General features: G+C 44.8%; 1 protein-coding gene across 4 annotated transcripts in view; it reads right to left on the minus strand.

The window, feature by feature from the left end:
- adarb2 (adenosine deaminase RNA specific B2 (inactive)) overlaps window positions 1-22,266 on the minus strand; it is a 110,321-nt gene that overhangs the window by 6,562 nt on the left and 81,493 nt on the right. For all 4 annotated transcript variants that reach the window (XM_028968683.1, XM_028968685.1, XM_028968684.1 and 1 more), the window contains 4 exons: window positions 11,546-11,660; window positions 6,028-6,196; window positions 3,339-3,490; window positions 1,933-2,101 (listed from right to left, as the gene is read on the minus strand). In XM_028968683.1, the coding sequence (XP_028824516.1) occupies window positions 1,933-2,101; window positions 3,339-3,490; window positions 6,028-6,196; window positions 11,546-11,660 (605 nt within the window). The remainder of the gene's footprint in view (window positions 1-1,932; window positions 2,102-3,338; window positions 3,491-6,027; window positions 6,197-11,545; window positions 11,661-22,266) is intronic.

Below are 22,266 nucleotides of genomic sequence, written 5' to 3' on the forward strand. Positions count from 1 at the left end.
TTCAAAGCTGGCCAACAATCTCATTTCAGGATATGAATAAAGAGATCTTGTTGTGGAGACACACACACACACACACACACACACACACACACACACACACACACACACACACACACACACACACACACACAAACTCATATTCATTTGTTAATGAAGTCATGAGAAAAAGTCATTGACAAACATTATGGCTCTAATTTTACATCATTGTTCTTTTGGTTAATTAAGGTCTCTTTATCATGACTGCAATTACCGGAGTGGCCCTTCGCAGCGCGTCTCCTGCCTTTATAATACGTTTTTTCTTCCTTCTTCCCTCTTTTCTTTCCCCAAGCAGTCAATTAGCAGTGAATGATTTCTGTGCAACACTAAACGTCTCGTGTTCCTCAATCTGTTCCTCAGATCTGTCCTACCTACACTAAGCAAGGCGAGCGCCATAAACTGCCTTGTTGTAATTCCATGAAGAAAAGAAAAAAAGAAAAAGAAAAGAGAAGTAAATAAATAAATAACTCGAATAAAAAAGATGATTTAGCCCCCGCAATATTAATTTGCTTTGGAAACAGCTCCGGTGAATTAGAAACATCTTTTAATCTCATGCAAGAAAAGACAGCCATCTGGTTTCTGTAGGCATCTCTCTCTCTCTCTCTCTCTCACTCGGCCGTCCGCTCACACTATTACCCTTTCGGTGCCTCCCTCTCCCCCTCGCACGGTAAACTCCGGCCGTTAAAGTAATGCGCTCGTCGACATTAAATAAAATAAATTCTCGGGAACGATCGTGGCATATTCATACTGGTGTGCATTAGCGCGCCCATTCGCTTGATCACACATAAAACAATAAGCCTTCATTAGGAGATGCCGGCGGCTCCTGGAGATCTTTCCGGGTGGAACAGTGCCGATGGGCGGAGGCGCTTGAAAAATAACCTTGGCCACCGTCAACCGGTCCCCCCCCACGGTCCCCCCACGGTTCCTCGACTGGAAGCCGCAGCTAATTTACTGGGTTATGAAAAAGGTAACGCGGGAGCGGGGAGGAGTAGGATGTCCCCTCCATCTCCTCCCTCCACCCTATTTTTTTGTAAAGTAATTGCTTTCACCCCTGGGGGTGACCTGGCCAGATTTAATCGGAGTGGTTCCAACCCTCGGTGAACTGAATCAAATCGGTCAAATTAACGGCAATTGGAGAGGGGGGAAAGGCGTTTTCACCTCTGAACGGCGGCGCGTGGCCCGGTGCACTGTGGCCATTTTTTTTTTTTTTTACGTATCGCTTTACACCGGTGTAGTGCACAAAAAAAAAAAAAAAGAATAAGAAGAATGAAGGGCCCGGTACGCATGCAACTTCCCTTTTTTAAAAGCCATCAGCCCAGATCTGGCTAATTAGAGTGGAATTAGCGTGAAATAACGATGGCCGCGGACTCCGGCCTCGGCCTCCTCCGCCCGAAAGTAAATACCAGGGTAACCTTTTCCTCCTCCATTAAAAAGCCCTCATAAAACCCCCCCGCCGGAGCTCTGTTTAAACGGAGATCGTGCGGCCTCATAAAAAGTAATCCTCTAATAAAGATAACCCTTAAATCAATAGATCGCACTTCTGTTCTCGCCGCCAAGGGGCCGCGGGGGGATGCGGAAGGCCTCTCCACAACACACAGCCAGGGAATTCTCTCCTCTCGGTTGGTTTTCCGCCCCGGGCACGCGAATGCCGCCTTTTAGCTCCAATATTACTTCATGCAATGTTTTATATGGCGACCGCTGATCCTCTGAAGTGGGTAATGGAGAATAAAAGGGATCGGAATCTGCGCGAGCTACTGTACCGGGAAAAATCCATTCCTGTTAAAGTTCTTAAGTGGGGAATGTGCCGGCGTGGACGGTGTTGTCACTTTGTCAGTAATCGCTGTCTTTGAGGTCTTTAAATCGCAGTCGTGGCGTCTCCATGGCAACCGGACTGACCTTGTGATCTTGTCCGTGCAGGACATGGTGATGAGACGCTCCCCTTGCAGAACCCCGTCCCAGGTCTGGACGGGAACCCGCGACCGCACCGGCAGGGTCCCCTCCCCGGCTTCGATCTTGGTCCTCAGGTGTGCGTGGAAGCGTTTCACCAGAGGCCTGCCGCCGTGAACTGTCAAAGAAAGACCGGCTTCACAACGTGTTCACAGCAACTTCCGTAAATCGCTCTGGATGAGGGCATCTGCTAAATGCCAACAAATGTCCAGTCTTGTCTCTATCTCATGCACGAAAATCAAGATCCTACACCTGTAATGGTATTGGTGGCCTAGCGAGGGGCACTGAGCAAAGCACCGTCCCCACACGCTGCTCTCCAGGCGCCTGTCATGGCTGCCCACTGCTCACCAAGGGTGATGGTTAAAAGCAGAGGACAAATTTCACTGTGTGCACCATGTGCTGTGCTGCTGTGTATCACAATGACAATCACTTCACTTTCACTTAGATTTACCAAGACTGGTGCGTACCGATGGCCGCAGCTGTCTGTGGTGCTATCTGTCATAAATTTGAACCGTCATGCATGTGAATTCCATATTTACATGAAGCACAATGCAAAATGAAACGCCCCAGAAGTACCCCAGAAGACCACGTTCAAATCCCACTTACTACCATTGTGTCACTGAGCAAGACACTTAACTCTGAGTGTCTCCAGGTGGCCTGTCCCTGTCACTACTGATTGTAAGGTGCTCTGGGTCAGAATGAAAGATGGACTACAACTGAATTAATTAGAGCATTTATACCTGATCAGCTGATGATCTCCTATACGCCTTGTTGTTATTTCGATTTGTCATTTTTGGAACGTCTGCAGCTCCCTGTTAGAACATCACGCTGGATTTAGTTCATCTTAGCAGTTTACTGATTTAACAAGAAAGTCTTGGACCTGCAGAGTCTGTATTGACAGTTTTATTTTTAAGACTTGACTGAAGTGTATCTATGGTTATCCTCCATGGCAGGAGTTGTTGCCATGGTTTTCTCACCCCGAAGAGGCAGAGTTGAGCTGACAGACCTGCTGCTGAGGACAACCACAGCAGAGGCTGGTAGCATTTCTCCAAAATACGCTGCATTGTGTGCGCTTCCCCTGTGCAGATTTCGCTCTCCGTGGAGATTCTCACTTTCAAATTCCTGACGGCTGACATGAATACAGATTTTTTACTATCAGCTTGGCATTAAAACGTCATCTGTTGGTTACAGTGACTGTGCCGCGCTGAAAGGCCCGCTGGATGTGATGAAACATGAAAAGGGACATCGGGCCGTCTGACAGAATCTGACAAAAGCGCGGCGTCGTGTCGGGCGGGCGGAGGATCCTTCTAAAAAAATTCACGCTAAAGACGCTCGGGGGTGGGAGTGGCACTCACGGTCTCGGCTGCTCTCGTACGGCGAGTTGAGGCGGGCGTCGCCGCACGGCGACGTGCTGATGTACATGTGGAAAGAGACGTTTTCCCGCAGCCTGTAGCCGGCGTCCTTGTACCGAACGAAGATGGACCGATCTCGCTCCTCGCCCCTCTCGCTGGAACACAAGCCATTAACAATGAGCTTTACGAACCGCCCAAAGACCTGAAATGAAGCATGTATCCCATTCTCAAATAATCCCAATCACTGTGACTTCAGAATTGGCAACCGTACCAAGTTCGAAGAGGTCTGCCTGTAAAAATACACCTGAAAAACCTCGATGAGCTGAAGGGACGCCGTGAAGAACATTGGGTCAAAATTGCTCCACAACAAGGTGAGAGACTGCTGCTAAATGTGGATCTATAAGCTACTCAATGGTGGGGTATTAGTCTTTCACACATGGCTTCTGCATTAATGGCTTCTTTTTTCTTTAAAATTATGACACTGTTGAGGTTTAGGACCTGATGAAAACTCGAAAGACACTCTACTTTCTTATCCCACAACTATAATTCACGTTATTGGTTCCCTTTTATGAGTGAATCTGTCAGCCCATGTATAAATATTAATATTATCAGTCTGATTAAAATTGGTTAGTATTGTAATGACACAGAAACCGAAACAGAGCATGGTTGTATAGAACTGGAAAAAAAATAAAAAGTCGCTTAAAAGTAGCCAAAGCCCCAAGGAGAGGGTGAAGAAGAAAATAAAGCATGTTGCCACATCATCATCTCTGTCAGTAGAGAGGGATAAACCTCTAATAAAAGGGTGAGACAGAGGTAAAGACACCAAGATGAAGAGCCAAAAAAAAATTCTTCAGGGCAGACAGTTTCAGCTACAATATCGCGAGTTCAAATCCCCCCATGACGAAGCCCTGGCTTCATATTCATAAAGCGTTTCAGGGCAAAAAGGCTGATCCAGGATCAGCTCTGTCTCTAGCTGGCTGATGGGGAGGGATGGATTTGTTCTAAGGGAAACCTGGTTCTGGATCAGGATTCCTGTGGGGAGGGGAAATGAAATATGCAATGACACCGGGGGAAAAAGAAAGTGCAATACCCTGCGCCCCAGTCAATGTAAATTCCTTAAAAAAAAAAAAATGGCACTTATTTTGCAACATAAAAAATTGATCAAACTGTAATTAATGTTTTTATTTTGAAATGCATCTGTTTAATTTCCTGTAATCATTGATTCATAGATTTAAACAGATGCGGATTAGATTTTTTTTTTTTGCTCATGTGACTCCATATTGCAATTATGCACGTTTATTTTTTGTTTTCTGAGCTGAAATCCGAAACATCTGTTGTTTTTCCAAGGTGAATTGACATTTGTAGTCTGCATTAATACTACCGCTATTTCATTACGCTGTTTCATTCAGTTAATTTAATGGCCTCAATTCAATATTAGGCTGAATAAGGGAACTCATTACAATATAGGATATGTTTAATTGAGGAGCAGAAAACATACAATTATTTAGCATATAATTTTATCACAATTTCATTACCAGCCATTAACAGTTGTTTAAGGGCCCCAGTCAGTTAAACTGACCCCATCCCTGGTCATTATATCATCTGAATATTTTGAACATTTAAACAAATGATTTACAACAATATTTATGATAATCCAAACACTTTCAGTTCACAGATTTGTTCACGTTTAACCTCCCGTCCCCCCTTTGCTATGCGATTTTCATAAACTGCTTATCAATCTTCTATAAGACATGAGGTTGAGGCCATCCTTGTGCAAAACATATGACACGTTGACTCGATAAAACCAGACCGAAACATTCTTGTTCTCCGGGCTGCTGATGCTTTCAAAATTCCCTGCCATTGGAGCCATTTAATCCGGCCATTTGCCTTCTGGTGCCCTCCTTCACCAGAACAATGAGTTTCTCTGTGCATCTTTGTCTAGGTGTATGCAAACTAAAGGTGAAATTAGGGACTGGATGTATCGGGGTTCAGCAGGGGTCATCATGCCAGTTACCTAAGACGTGAATCATGTTTACCATTTCACCCATCAGAACGCTTGCATTAAAGCACTGGTAATCTGCAATCTCTATGCTGCTATTGGTAGTGGGCGTGGTCCTGAGACAGACTGTTAAAACCTTTTTATTTGCATGCAATGGACATTCGTCTGATTTACACAAAGTTAAAAGCCTGCTTCTGTACCATTATCTTCGACAATGTTCTGAACCAATAAAAAAGGTAAATCTCTTTTCTCCAGACATTCTGGTCACCACAGTAAAGTACAAATAAACAAGTAGTACCTCTCCTACAAAATACGAGCGCTCCATTCCTGGATGTATTTCTGAAAATACTCACCATGCACTTCTTTAAACATCAGAAAAAATACCATATCGCTATTTGAACAGTAATAAAACTCAATTATTATTATTTTTTATTATTATTATTTCCTGTAAAAATGTAAATCAACCCCAGTCACAGTTTAAGTCCCTTAATTATGATGATAATATTTCTCACGCTATTTTAACAAACATCTAAAAGGTGCAACTTCAAAGCGGAATTAAGGCAAGCTTTGAGAACATTACCCTTGAAAATGTCACCAAATACTTGAAAGGAGATGATATGAAATTAAAAGGCACACATTTATTTCAAATTAACACGGTGTACGTGACACAAATATCGTTTTCTTTTTCTCTACCTGTTATGAAGCTCCAGCTGGGAGTAGAGGAAGCGGATTAGCGCTCGGCGGACGACGGTTTCTGCGTGGCAGTCGTTGACCACCAGCCCCCGCTTGCTGATGTACTCCCCGCTGATGCATTTAGTGCCGGTCGATAGTGCCACCACTTCTGCCTGTCTGAGGTCCAGGCCTAATAAATACACAGGAAAAAAGAATTATGCGACGCAAGACTACAAGTTCACAGGTGAAAAGGTCAAATGCTGACCACTGTAGATGTAAATTCCAGATGTAATTCGCTTGGCGTTATCTTGCATTATTGTCCATATTAACCTCGGCTTGTGTGATGTGACATGTGGGGGTTTCAGTACTCGAGGTGTTAACTGGGGTTCACGAGTCACCGTCCGGTCACACTTCCGCTGCCAAAAACAACTTCACTGGTCTCACAATTCGATTCGATTATCAATGCCTCAGTTGCATTCCATGCTTTTTTGTACATTACTCCACATTACGAGAGTTAAGGCCTTCTTCACCTGGACGTCCGAAAGAAGCGTTTTTCATGGTAACACCAGCTGAACTGAACACCATTGTTTTTTCTGCACATTGAATCAAATCAAAGTGTCCACACAAGCACACAAGTGTTCAGCGCCAGCGTTCGGTTGGCTACACGTTCGTATGGCGTCAAATAAAAAGATGCATGCAACAAGCAAATGCCAGTGAAACGTCAAACAAGTGCAGCAAAAACGTGCATGGCATTCATAATATGGCTCATAATGCGTTCATTTCGAACGGTGGTGTGGATGCGGCGGCGCTGTACTCAGATCAGGCCGCCATAGTCACTACTGCCATTACTTTTTAACTAGAATTTCTATAATCACTTAGCGACGTCATTACGACATGATCAATTATGTCCGTCACTGCATCCATGCTGAATCATCCATGTGTGCGTCGCGATGCATCGATTATGATATTGGTTTCAGCACCCCTATTCAGCCCGCTTACCTCCCTCCACACACAATTTCATTAAAAAAATCTCCCCGATTCAGGGATCACTGGCTCCAATGCCCCTGTTGGCTAAGCAGAAAATATGAGCTTTTTTCTCTTCTGGCCCACGTTGCATTGCATGCGGCACAGTGGAGAAATGGCAATAACAATAACAAAAGCTAATATGACGGAGAGCGGTAAAGGCCGTTCTTCTGGAATCCCCTCCCCCCCACACCGGCTTGGAGATGCAGCTTCTAATAGCAAAGACCTCCATCACCTACCAGATCACAATCAATACTGCCAATCGGTGCACATCCTGTGTCAATTAAGCGTCAATACCTGTTCATTAACATCCTGCTAGATTTAGCGACAAACGATTGGTTATACAGAAGGGTCAAATCAATATGTTACAGGAAAACTTTGTTGAATAGAGTCCTCTAAATATTAATGGCATTTGTAGCCACCGTTTACTGGTGCTGTATGGATCATCTCAGTAATTAGTCATATTGATTATGTACTCAACTAAGGTCTTGACAAAAATAATATGTGATGTAGGGCTTGACCTACACTATACATGATTTACCAGCCAATCACATATCAGAATAAAAACACCTATTTTTTTAGGTCTGTTTGGTTGGTGGATAGAGTTTCCCAGATGACAGAGAACATATTTGACAATGTCCACATATGGCTTGATTATAGAAACCAGGGATAAACAGAGAAGGGGCAGGAGACAGTGTTGCCAGATTGGGCACTTTTGAACGTGACATTTTGCATGTCGAGAATAGGTTCAGAGGAACCTTGTAGTTGCATCAGATTAATACTTATCAGAAAATTTAATCTTCTGGGTGTCAGAAACAAACATAGGGATGTCACTTTACAGTCACTTTACAGCTGAAATACAGTATGTGATGTAAAATTAGCAAATGCCTCATGTCTATGACAGCGCAACACAAATTGCAACCATTGTCTGCAATGTTACAAATGAACTAGATGATCTTGCAATTGCGCATTCGGATGAAAAACATGGCTGATTCTGATGGTGCACCCCCAGATTTGACTGATGCAACACATCAGAAATGGGGTCCACCCATGCAAAAAGTGATCTACACATGAAAACGAGTACCAAGCCAGGCAGCAAATCAATCAATACGTAAATTGAATAATGATATTGAGAACTTGGGAATGACTGAGTGCTTCCACCCCCCTGAGCAGGAACACACACACACACACACACACACAAAGACGTATGTGAACTTCCTCACGTGTGCTACGTACTGTACCCATGCTAATCAATCAAAAAAATAAAAAAATAAAAAGAACTGCTCCGGCTGCAGCACTTCAAAATCTCCCAGCAAAAAAAAAAGATTAATGCCAGGTAGCTGCACAGCCCATCCCGGTGTTCACTCCAGAAGATTTTTGCCTCGACGTTATTTCCACAGTCCTGCTTGGTGCATCAGCGTGTCCTCTTCTCAGTGTTCTTCATTTATCTCTTCACCCCAGTGAAAATTCCATTTCTTCTCATTCCAATCCTAGCACACAATTCTTCAACTTTCATGACAAATGTAATCACAAGTTGACTAACTTCCATTATGCTGGTATAACTATGCAGACAATGGAACACAACACACGGCTTTGGCCTTCATTTATTTTTGAGCTCATTTATCTCGAAGATGTGTGATTGTGATAATTTGATAAAAATATGATGATGATATTCGGAAACCTGCGCAGCTGCTGAATCATAATGAAACTTCTTTTTCCAGGTTTTCCCAATAGCGATTTTGCGGGAAATAAAAAAAGGCGTGTAGTGATTATTGTCCAGCTCCATTCGTCACAATGCCATGAAATTATCATGGAGGGAACCCTCCAGCACTATGCCTTTAATTTGAGGAATAATCAGCGTCCTCACAAAGGGACACAATTTCGCTGGACAACAGGTAGGCAAACACTGCCGGGCGTCTGGCAGATAATGGGCCACGGCGACTTCACTCAATTCAACCCGAGTCGGAACCAAAACCTGCGTCCATTACAGCCCCACACGTGAAATCGCAGCTCTGCGCCGTTTTCCGTTTCAGAAAACCGTCCGGAGTGGCAGTGATGCCCACTGGACGAAGCCACGCGTCCCTTCATACGGAAGGACTGGAAGACGAACATCATGCCAAATCCATCAGTGGTGCCGGAGGTCCACACATATTTCCTATGTAATGGGGTCTATATTGTTTAAAAAATATATTTTTTTGCCCTATAACTACAAAATTAGCATTAAATCCATTTTCTTCCGGAGCACAAAGGCTCAGCAAGGTCGCCGTTCGTCGACTCATTTCCATCACATTAAGCTCCGGCAGATTCATGAGACAGTCCTTTAGAAGTCGCTCTTTCATTGCTAAATGTAGAAAATGAAATGAGGTCAAAGTGCGGCACGACGTCGGGACGAATCGCCGTTCGCTGCGGTTGAAGCTGGAACGACACGAGGGATGAAATGTCTTCCGGTAGCAGCCAGGACGAACATTAATTAACACTGGAGACGGGGTGAGAACGTTCCCTCCCAGGTTTTATAGGCTGTCTATTGTAGAAATATTTTAATGAATTTAGGTTCTTATTCAGTTTAGAATCCTCATTCAGTTTTCAATTATGGCTACATTTCTATTCAGGTATTGCAGAACTCATAAACAGCTGCTCATAAACATTATTTACTGTTCATAAGAATTTTTACAAATGATGTTAAAAAAAATTGTGTCCTCTGTATTTAACCATCACCCTTGGTGAGCAGTGGGCTTCAAACCGGCAACCTTCTAGGCCACCACTGCCCCACAACTGATTTTTCATGGATGAGAAACAGTAATCTATTATATTTACATCCAGAGCGACTTACAATCAGTAGTTACAGGGACAGTCCCCCCCTGGAGCAATTTAGGATTAAGTGTCTTGCTCAGGGACACAATGGTGTAGTAGGTTGGATTTGAACCTGGGTCTTCTGGTTTATAGGCGAGCGTGTTACCCACTATTCTACTACCACCATATTATATTAGAGTACCAGTTGAAAGTTCTGAGTTTGCCATGATGACAGCATTTCACTCTCTCCGCTCTTCTCCACCACCTTCAGTTGGACAGTGGAGACGGTCTCTAACAGTCCTGAAAGAGTTCCTATGTTGGTCTTCTCATGATGAAAGGGGTGTGCACAGCAACAATGAAGAGAGGCACAGCCTCCACAGAGGAGGTGTGAACATTTAAAGGCAAATTTAGGAGAATCCAATGGGAATATCCCATCATTCACAAACTTGGCTCTACACAATCCACCCAAAATTTAACCCAACATTATGAACCAGGGCAGTTAGTGTTTTACCCATCTTGTTTTCCAAGACCCCTTACGGTGACAGAACTGGTGCAATCTAAATGTCTCTGTTCTTTGTAATGCCTGTAATGGAGCCTGTAGGGGTCAGCAGACTGAAATATCCTGGAATGTGGAAGCAAAGAGATACACAGCTGTCAATCATTGTGACTACAATGTAGTTCTCAAACTCCAAAAACTTGCAATTGAAATTGTTCACGCAGGAGAAATTAGGAATATTATTTATTACAGACTGCCATCCACCGTCAATCATCTCAGAGACGCTCAGCCAGAACCACTAGAAGCGCCATGAGTCCCACAGTTCAACTTTTGACCACCAGATATCGTGAAAAAAGTGCCGAACGGCCTCACCCAGGTTAGACCTCCTTGCCGAGCTCTGACTGGGGGGAAGAAGTCAGGCGGGCAGCGAGAACGCCGCTTCATTAGTATTCCACCAGCAGGCGCCCAAGTTGGAAAAAAAATCCAATAGACGAGAACAGAGCCCCTAGTGTTTCTGTCAAGTTTTCGTCTGCCAGCCCCCTGCCACAAATACTTGGGCTGCCAGCATCTGGATCTTTGAAGATAACACAGTTATTAATAAACAAACAGACCTATTATTGGGAGGCAGGCGGGGAAAGTGAGGAGGGGCGAGGACTGACGGGATTAGGGTCAAGGCGCCGGTGATCCCATTGAAGTAAAAATTGATGAGCTGCTGCCCCCTCAAAGCCAGTCGGGACACCGATGCCGCGGCCGACCCTCCCAAAATTTGTGCCGGGCCGGCGCCGGAGATAAAGCCCTCGACAGGAAAGGAATAAACCCGTCAGACGGCCACCGGCGAGCTGACAGCGCCACGATCGCTGATGGAGCCGTCTATTGTCCCGGCAGTGTGCTGAACACGCTCCAGTACGTTCGGGCGGGGGGGACCGCGTGAAAAATATCCAGCCAATTACGGGCCAGCCGGCTCCCAGCATGCCGGCGCAGTGTGATACCGAAGAGATACGGTGCTACCACTCTCTCCTGACTTTTTTCCCCATAGGGGAGATATTTCAATATTTAATGCCCCAGCTGCAGCAGTCTGCTGCGGTTACACACACCCCGTAGGTGCACAGGGACTGAGCACCGGTATAACGGAGCGCTTGAATAATTCACCGCCACACGATATTTATATATATAAAAAATGGTAAAAAAAAGAAAAAAATCATAAAAACAGTGAATGAAAGTTTGCCATACCTCTGGTCATTACGATGCCTGCCAGGGCTTTGTGACGCGCATGCAGGGGGGAGGAGCATCCAGCCAGCTCCAGGTATTTCTCCCTCACCAACTGGAATATTGCATCAGCAAAATCCTGCAAGACACAAGCAGAACGAAATCTGCACCAACAGAATAAAAAAGCATTCATTTCTTAATAAACTCTCAAAAATAACACACAATAAACATCCATTTCGAGCATAAGACCATCACACATGCATACATACACACATAAATAGTATATAGCAAATCAAAATTTCAGAAAATACTTAAACCCATATACAAAAAAGGATTCTACCAAACTTTTAGGAGAAGTTCCAGGCGATCCATACATTGATGTCATGATCCGGACCGGCAGGGGTTGACTCCGGATCCGGAGTTCGGACCGGAGTTTCATGTTTGTCCTGTGTAATGTTCCCTGATCGTGTTCATCTGCTGTCTATTTATATAATTGTATAAAACTATCCTGTTCGTGTCTGTTCGCCGTCGGGTCATTGTGCGTGTAGATGTTCCCCTGTCTTGTGAAATCTGTATTAAACCCCTGTCCTGTGATCATGCGAATGCGTCCTCCTTCATGCCATGTCCAGCCCACCCGTGACAATTGACTTAATCTGCAAAGCAAAGTATGCATGATGTGTATATTAATAATTAAGATCATATTTTTTTTCATAAGTGAATTTGTTAGAACGTCTGGATAGAAAAGTAAAAATGATGTGCAATTTAAAATAATATAATGTTATTTTAATGTATAAGTAACAAGTAAACAAGAACCAGAATTATTCAGTTTGAACCAGATAATGCAAATGGACTGAACACAATTCACTTCCTGCATTTGGCTTATCAAATGTCAGCAAAGTTTTCTTTTTTTATTGCCTTCGCTAACATATGAAGCACACCAACCAAAAACATTAACCCTGATAAAATAAAAAGACATTAAAAATGTCTACGGCCATGGTTACATTTGTGGAGTTAACGTTTTTGAGGACAACAGTGCCACAGAGTGTAATTTGTGCACATACCAGTCACATGGATTATTTTGCTACCATGGTTCCTGTCAAGGGTTGGATATGTTAGGAAGATGACATGCTCTCAGGACCTGAGTGACTTTAACAAGGACCAGACTGTAATGTTAGATAACTGGGCATTGTGGGATGACCCCTGTATGCAGTGATTATTAGCAACCATAACAGGTCGCAAAATTCTCCAAAGCATCTGTAGGGGTGGTAGTGGCCTAGCAGGTAACATACTCGCCTAAGACCCAGGTTCAAACCCCACTTACTGCCATTGTGTCCCTGAGCAAGACACTTAACCCCGAGTGTCTCCAAGGGGGACTGTCCCTGTAACTACTGATTGTAAGTCGCTCTGGATAAGGGCGTCTGGCAAATGCTCTAAATGTAAATGGATGTGCTGGAAAAGCAAGTCCGATCCATGGAGGCACCACATCACAACTTAAAGGACCTGCTGGTAATGCTCCAATACCTGATCATACAGGACACCAGATTACTTCAGAAATGTTACAATGTAACTAATTCCATTTGGTTCCTTTTGTAAATTATGCATGAACATTCTTAACTGTTAACCATTTTGAAATTATATATCATTATAATTCATAAATGTAATAAAGATAATATAATAACAGCCACTAGAAGTTCAGATTTAATAATATAATAATATCATTAATATAATACAGTTATGAAGTCATTTTTATAAAATCAACAACACGCAAAAACCTTGAATAAATTGATAAAGTTTTTTTTTTGAGTGAAGTGATTGTCATTGTGATACACAGCAGCAGAGCACACAGTGACACAGTGCAATGTGTCCTCTGCATTTAACCAATCACCCTTTGTGAGCAGCCATGACAGGCGCCCGGGGAGCAGTGCGTGGGGGCGGTGCTTTGCTCATTGGCACCTCAGTGGTACAGACAACCTCCTGATTATGGGGCCACTTCCTTAACCAGGTCTGGACCAGGACCAGACTGGGTTTATGGTTGGTTCGTGGTCTTCTGTATTAACCACTGGGCACCACCACATTATGCTTTTAGAAACTATTCCTGATTATTTCCAAAAATGTAGACCTATTGTCACAGGGGGAATACGATGACGTAGTTGCAGACATACTTTCGGCGTGGGGATAAGCCGTCGTACCGGTAGAGGACGCTGGGCGAGCGGGGCAGGAGGACCGGGGGCGCCTGGCCGGCGAGGAATGAGGAAGTAATGGACGCGCTGCAACGCAGCGGGGAGTCAGTTCGTGATCTTTGGGAAGGACCGGGGCAGAGGAGAACCGGAAGACGGCGGGTTTCAGGATGGTTCGGTATCTTTGGGAGGACGGGAGTAGGTCTTGGGCGGCAGAAAGGTAGGGGAGCATGGAATCCCGTCTTAGCCGAGGGGTCAGGTAGGTTCAAGGTCAGGGGCAGGAAGAGGTTGGAGTCAGGAAGTTTCGGTCGGGGTTCCTTTCGTGGTTTCCAGGGGATCAGGCAATTCTCGAAGTCGTGGGCAGGCGAAGGTCGTATTACGGGAATCTCAATTATCGTAGGTTGTGGGTGAGAGAGCTAGCGTCTCTGGCGAGTAAACTCATACAACTCATTTAACTCATACAAAGAGCGGCCCTGTCTCCTTGGTGTTACCTCCCTTTTATACTTGCCACCGCCCGCTTCCATTTCCTCTTCCGGGTCATCGTCTCCCAGGCTGGTGAGGTGCCCTCTAGCGGGCTGGAGGCGCGTTGGCCATGACACCTATAGTTATGACATGCTATTTCTGTTCAGTTTGATAAATTTCTCTATTGATATCGATTCAATTATAGATACATAATTAAAATGTTTCATATTTACTGCCAACAATAAGCAACAGTTACAGTCAAAACACACTTAGTAGCATGCAGGCATTTTTTACTACCACCTTCCTTGCGGTGTCACGTGAGCCGGGCCACCGGACGTCAGCAAAGATCAGAGCACTTGTTGCTCTGGCACTCAACAACAAGTTACATCTTCTCACTCAGAGAGTGTGGAACTTTTTTGCACGGTAACTGTATGGATAATAAGTAGCCCAACGATATGGAATAGTGGCTTTGCACCATAAAACACAATAATTAGCGCTCAGAAAGAAAACCAAGTACAGTTCTAAAATAAATCCAAAGCAGAAAGGCGGGAAAACGAAGCCAAGCATGGATGACAGCAGAAGCTGAATGGCTTGCAGGTGATTTACAGGTCTGCTGTGATCTGGGATCCAACGAACAGATGGCGCCGCTAAGACGACGTTTCCAGACGGTGCAGAAGTTTGTCATAATTGAAGAGGTGGAACCACAATTGCCGATTTAATGCCATAATGCGGCTTTCGCACATTTCACGGGCCCTCATTTATTCCCGTCAAAATGTTGGTCATCATTTCCAGAAAATAGATAATTAGAACCAAATATGGAGAGCTGACCCCACTCTCGCTAATGAAACGATCTGTTCGGCACTATCGGGGAAAAGCGCCATCTGTGCCCAGCACACACTGCAGCACTGCGACGCATCTGCACATCCTGCCCGGCCGAGAGGCGCCCTGGCCACAGTCCCCGCCGTCACAGCCGCGGTCCCCCTCCAATCCCACCCATACCGTTTAACAGCTGCTACCAACCCAGCGCACGCTGGATTTACACAGCCACGCACTTCGCGACGATTAGCACTCGCGTGCTGCCATCGTCACTCGCCAACGGCTGATTATTAAGCACCGAGGGTACCGGTGACGGCGCCCGTACACACCAGCTGGCCCTCGGTGGTGGTGGGGCCTGCGATAACTCCGCAAGTTCACAAGGCGAGCTTTAAAGAGGCCATTATGGAGCATATTGGTGTTTACAGCCCCGGTGGAGCTGTGAAGCGCTTCTCTCTCCAGGCCGCCCGACGGAACGAGGATATGCGAGGTTCGGCGCGGCGGGAAAACCCCGAGTGCGGTGATAAAAGGACAATCATTGCCGCCCTCCAGAGATGCCCTTTAGGCGAACAGAAACAAATCAGCATGTAACGAAGCTGCATTGTGCATTCGCCAGCCCGACTTAAATTACTTTGATAATAGCAAAAATATTTAAAAATGATTAATATGACCAACATGCACCGATGACATCATCAGATGCTCTTATTAAGGCTCAATCATCCGGGTGCACCACTGCTCATGGACATCATGATGCAAAGTACATTACAAACCTTGTATGCAGTCCCTTTTCTTTCTCATTCATTAGGACTCAGAAGAAATGAGACAAGACTGACGGGCAGTGGTGGCCTGGCGGGTTAAGGAAGTGGCCCCGTAATCAGAAGGTTGCCGGTTCGAATCCCGATCCACTGAGGTGCACCGTCCCCGTTTGCCGATCATGGCTGCCCACTGCTCACCAAGGGGGATGGTTAAATGCAGAGGACACATTTCCCTGTGCCACCGTGTGCTGTGCTGCAGTGTCTCACAATCACTTCACTTTCACTTATTTCTGCTTCCCAGACAAGCTGCCTTGATTGAACAGGACTGTCTGTAAGGATTTTTTTTTTTAAATGTCTCTTGGCTGTAATTAAACACCAAGTCCAAAGTCACCTTAATAAAATCATCTTTATTGGTGACATTAAGAAGATTAAGGAGGACGGCAAACATTGCGGCTGTTTGCTCAGTGTTTGGGGATGGTCAGCCTTTTGGACATGAGCCCAGGTCTGCTGTCAATGGGGCTAAACTGCTACATTATTGTCTGTAGGGGGCTATGAAGTTATGATTCTGGCCAAACTTAATGTTGCTGGATTATTTTTTTGGAATGTTACTATGTTGAACCTCTTCAATACAATTTATTGCCTTGTTTTAATCGGAATAGTTCGAATATGCAGAAATAGCACTGTCATGACCCGGACCGGCAGGGGTTACTCCGGATCCGGAGTTCGGACCGGAGTTTCATGTTCGTCCTGTGTAATGCTCCATGATCGTGTTCACCTGGTGTATATTTATATAATTGTATAAAACTATCCTGTTCGTGTCTGTTCGCAGTCGGGTCATTGTGCGTGTTTATGTTCCCTTGTCTCGTGTAGTCTGTATTAAACCCCTGTCGTGTGAAATCGCCTGAATGCGTCCTCCTTCATCGCCATGTCCAGCCCACCTGTGACAAGCACAGATCCAAGTCAAAAGTTTTTCAGAAGATTTTAGCGAATAGAGCCTCTTTAAATCTCGTTCTGTTAATGTTTTTAATGTTGTGATCCATGAGTGCATTTGAGTTCACAAAATGGCTTGTTATATTTTGCAAATTTTGCCACCACTTGAGAAAATTGCAGCCAATTGGCAATTATTGGTTGACTTCTGCAAAAACGTAGCTATACCTGTATACTTTGAATCCCTATCCATTGAAGTCGGAAGCAGAGCTACATGGGAGTCGTAATTGGTTTCTCATTAGCGCCCTAGAAGCTCTTTCCCACGACAAGCCTTTCCTGAAGTTCCACATACATTTTCTCAGTGTGACCACCAGCAGTAATGGTGCAGATTTACCTGACCTGAATGGCGAGAAGAGGGTAGCCAATTTTTATCAGATTGCTGTCCCTCGACTTTCCATATTCACAGCAAATGGATGCTTGCCAAGCTGTGGCATTCACAGTTGTGAATTAGCTGGAAACGCTTGCGGTGAAAACATCCTGCTGACTTCAAAAGGCACCACGTGATTTTTTTAGAGGCGGTTTCCACGTATTCATGGCAATCAGGGACCGCCAGGCATTAGCCGCCGTCAGGTAGCGAAAATGTGATGGTGTGATGGCGCCTACCATCATGGCTGAATGCAAGGCAAGAACCAAGCCAGAACGCGGTGCTGTTGACCTCATGAAGACCTGTTGAGGATGAAGAACAAGAGAAACTTGCACGGCGCACAACAATAACAAGGTCATTATCATTTGCAGAGGAACGCCAGCCGTTTCCTATTAAAAAAAGCGCCTCATCATGTCTGATTACTTCCCCACTGTCGTCGCTTTCATTGAGCGCTATTTTGATGAGGTGTTACACCAGAACGAATGAATTCTCTATCTATTAGCGGAGAAAAAAAAAAAAAAACACGGGATGAGATACAGCGGCGCGATAAATAAATAACGGCCCGCCTTGGCGGGTAATGTGGAATGTCACCGCCAGCTCCGCGGAGCCTCGCTCGCCCCTCAGAAGTCAATATTGTGCCAGCAACACAAATGTCAACAGGGAAATTTTCTCCACTGATCCCTGACCTAGAAGTCTCTTCCCCCCAGGGACGAGCAGCCGTTGGTGGGGGACGCTGCCGACTTTAAACTGCTGCATAATTTGCTCAGAACGGGACTGGGCACAGCTGCGTGATGCAGAGTAATGTGACATTTCTGTGCAACACGAGGCAGGTGCGTTCTGACCCAGTTACCCAGCAGTTACCCATATTATGCATATTAATAGTGCATTTCAAATGGAACGATGTTGGACGCTGGTCCCAAAGTTGTTGGGTACTCTGCACGTTAAATCAATGTCCAAAGTTCAATTTGAAATAACGTGAGAATAACAATGTGACTCTCTGAAGTATTTTCCACATCCAAAGGTGGATGTTGATCCATAATGGAGTTCATTCCGATTTGATTTTTTTATGGATCACCTCTCCATACACTGAAGCAGCTTAGGCAGCATTGCATTGTGGGATATCTACTTATGGCTATAATTATATTAAAAGATTTCTGGACAGGTGCTGACTGCTTGGCTAATTACATGGATGAATAGAACACATGACATCCAAGCCAAACTGGCCCAGCATGTAACTGGCCCAGATTTGAACAGCCCCTGCTGGGCCCCATTAGGATTGGGCCATGTGGGGACCTGTAGTGTGACCTCCACTCTTCCGTCTGCCACGTTTGGGTGCTCTGTACTCCTCATGTAGTCTTTGTTTAGTGTAATAGGTTTTCGTGGTTCTCCACAAGTCCCTTGTAATGTTCTGTGTTTTTGCCACAGCTCTCAGTGGACAATCTGGTCTTGTTTCCGGGATTTCCCAGTTTCTCTCTGTGTGGAAATAAACAAGTCATGTGTGCTTTCAGTATCCAGACCTCCAACTGGGACCGGAAGCATAAGAAGCTCAAGCTCACGTCCCTTTTTAATAAACTCCTTTATGAGAATTTTCACATGAACATGCCTAAATAAATGTAGGTTGTGAAGGTATTGTCAAATGAAGAAGAAATTCTAGATAGAGCTGCTGAACAGTTAGGTCATACATCTTATTGAAAATTTCATAAACGTACATAAAACGGAAGACAGACTGGATGAATTTGACAGCGTATACTGTATAAATTACGGGCCAAGCAGTAATGAAAACGATGATATTTTATGACATCCCCGCCATCTGTCTTTTTAGATTTCAACTGTTCCCCTTTACCAGTTAATTACGGCGCAGGGAAGGATCCGATCTAATGACTGGGTTCCATTCCCTCAATTCCGCCTTTAAAAGAAATACTAGCAGCGAAGGGGTTAATGCATACAATTAACTCTGCTCGCTGGGAGGGGGTGGCGGCATACATTTTTCAACAAGGACGTCCCATGAAGGTGCCGCAGCACTCCGCAATCTCCAGCTTGAGAGAATCCAATCGTGCGACTGCGTGTGCAAAGGCCATCATCCCCCACCCCCCCGCTCCTTTCTTCCCCTCTAAACCCCTGGCACCTTATCAGGCCCCAGCAGAGCAGCAATGGTGGCATAAAAACTGGGCCATGTCTTATATTTCTTCGTAGAGGTATTTAACAATTCATTATGCAAGTTTTAATAGTGTCTTGCTGGACTGTATCTTCTCCCCTTCGCCTCCCGCCGCCGAGTGCGGGGCTTTTGAAAGTCGATATCAATTCATTTCACCCACACCTTGCCTCGGGAGCGTTTTTCAGATCCTCCTCCCTTTGTTTGTTCCGTGTAGCCTGCGCCATTCGACACCTTTTCACTCCGCGACACATCCAGATGCCGCTTCCCCACGCTGCCGCCGCCCTTCTTTACGCCGCTCGGCTGACAGACGAACTGTGTGCGGAATTCTCTTTTGAAAGTGCAACACAACGCCGCCTCGAACCACGTCCAACCTTTCTTCCTCCCTCCCTCCCTCCCTCCCTCCCTCCCCCCGCCCCGAAGTCCAGATGGCCCTGCAGTCGGCAGAGCAGATTTCCGCCCCATGATGCTTTTAGCTCCATCAGCAGGGTGTTGTCACTCAGAGCAGCCGGGCTGTGCCCCTGTAATAAAACAGGCGCCCCCTTTTCACAACCAGCCACTCGCCCGGCACAGACGGGTAAAAAAAAAAAATAAAAATGGTTATGGGGGACGAAAGGGAAGTAGGTTAGGTGTTTGACGGCTGTCCTTTTGGCTCGGTCTTTCTACGCATGAGGGGACAGCTGGGTCACACCGCCTGAGCTACCATCGGCTCACCTGCATGGATACGCTGACCTTGGCACTAGTACACCCCAGGTAACAGCGTGGCGAGTGCAGGGGACGCCCGGAAACTCATTTTGAGCTAATTCTGCATGTGGCCCTCATTAGTCCCTCTCATGAGGCCCACTGTTCAAACGGCTGAGCCATTCGTCCCCATACAACCCCCCTGTTTCTGCTGTTTCTACACACCTCCGCAAAACTCCTCAAGTGAGCAAAAGCAACTGAGGTTTGGTTGCAATGTTCAGTAATTAGGGCTGGGTGACTTGATGTTGGAGTAGGCCATAAAAGGTTCCGTTGGTTCAGAAAGGACACCATGGCGGACTGACGACTTCCATTGCTGCTCTTTATTTTAATAAAAGCAATAAAACACTTTTCTGAGTTTACATTTTTTTATTGCATTCTTTCAATTGCTCTGAGAAAGTATTTTTTATCGAATGCTATCTCATTATTTTGCTACTGACATTATGTTCGCACTTGAACTTTATTTTCTAATTTTGAGTTTAAGAGCTATAAACAATAAAAAACATTGGAATCTTAAGAAATTAATGTTTTTTAATTCTGATATTTAAATTACAATTGCTGTTTCTTAATCAAAAAGAAATATATCAAGAATTCAATCGAATCAAACCAATTATTAAAAATTTTAATTATTTATCAGTGCATCGTAAAAATAATCACCAGATCAAACGTTTAAAAAACAATCATTTTGCCCAGTCCTACTAATAAGACTTAAAAAGGTCATCCATACAGTCATCTCTTCTAGCAGTCTGTACATAGGAGTGCACAACGTCCACAACGCCACCCGTACGTACTTCTTTGACCTGGTTTCCTGTACATTTTAGAATAGATACCAAGATTTTACAGTTTGAGTAAAATCTGTAAATGGATTAGCCCCTCCATACCTGAGGGATCGTTTAACCATCCATGGCCCCTCTAGACCACTAAGATCTACTCCTCACCGTTCCTAGGTTCTAGGTTTGCAGTTGCGGCACCCAGACGGTGGAAGAAACTGCCTTTGCAGGTCTTCGTCATGTTTAAAACCAGGTTGAAAACTATTTTTTTCTACATGGGCTTTTAACTCTGTTTGACCATGTTAAATGTTGAATTATTTCCGGCAAATGTTTATTGTACAGTCCTTTGGTCAACTTTGGTTGCTCAATTATTAAATTTGACTTGATTTGATTAATGTGGCTAAACATCAGTGCAGTTAGAATGACACAACATATAGGTATGCATTTAATATAACAAAATATGAAGCTGCTGCCTCCAATATATTCCACTGGAACACGCCCATGTCACATGTTGAAATAAAAATGACACAGGAGAAATATTCCAGTTTTTACAATTTTAATTTTAAGAAAAAAATTTAAGAAAGGAAACTTATTCCGAAAAATAGCTGTAATGGAAACCCTCAAAAATGAGCGCCACCACCCCGACTGTCTCCGATTAGTCGCACGGAGACGCACAAGCCGACAAGGACTGCGGGTGACAAGGACGGCAGCCTGAGAGCTGGTGACGTTGTCAAGCTCTGGAAGATGCTTCTTAAGGAGTCGCTGACAGCTTACAGTCTGCATTACAAAACACGGAACTAAAATGCGGACAGTCATCGGCGAGATGCTGAGCACAAAGGTTCCCTTACAGCGCCTGGCGATTTCACATGGAGTCGCGACGGCGAATATCACATCAAGTCCCTGCAACAGAAATCGCATCTGAAAAGACAATGCTGTCAGTGCAAAATGTTACTCTGCACATCCAAACAAGTGAGACACCGGAATTTACCTACATTCACCATGCCATCGACCACATTGCATTTACAGCATTTAGCAGATGCTCTAATCCAGAGTAGTTTACATAGTAAGCCGGTGGAGGTAACGCAACAGTGGAGAGTTGTGGGAGAATTTGGTACGGTTGAAAACAAGTCGTGCTGCAGCGTTCTGGCTCAGCTGGAGAGGTCGAGAAGCACCAAGAGGAAGACCAGCCAGAAGTCAATTACAGTTGTAACCCCACACTGCTAATTCAATATTTGATATCAGTGTGATGCAGTGCACGCCCCTCTGAAAAGCACCACAAAACAGAGCTGTGTTGGGATCAACCTACAGACATCCAAGATACAACTGAATGAACAGTAGTGTAAAGCAGCAGCTCCTGGACCATTCGGGATCAATTTCTAGCATTTTATGGAGTCGGGTTGGGTTGAGCTCATGGGGGAAATTATCGGTCAGCAAACATGAACTTCTGGTCTATAGTACCTATCCTTTACGTATGATTCGCTGCTTGTGAAATCGTTTCTGTGATTGTCAAAAGTTTTGTTTTACTGG

The sequence above is a fragment of the Denticeps clupeoides genome, chromosome 2 (genome assembly GCF_900700375.1).
Source record: "Denticeps clupeoides chromosome 2, fDenClu1.1, whole genome shotgun sequence".
Lineage (NCBI taxonomy): Eukaryota > Metazoa > Chordata > Actinopteri > Clupeiformes > Denticipitidae > Denticeps > Denticeps clupeoides.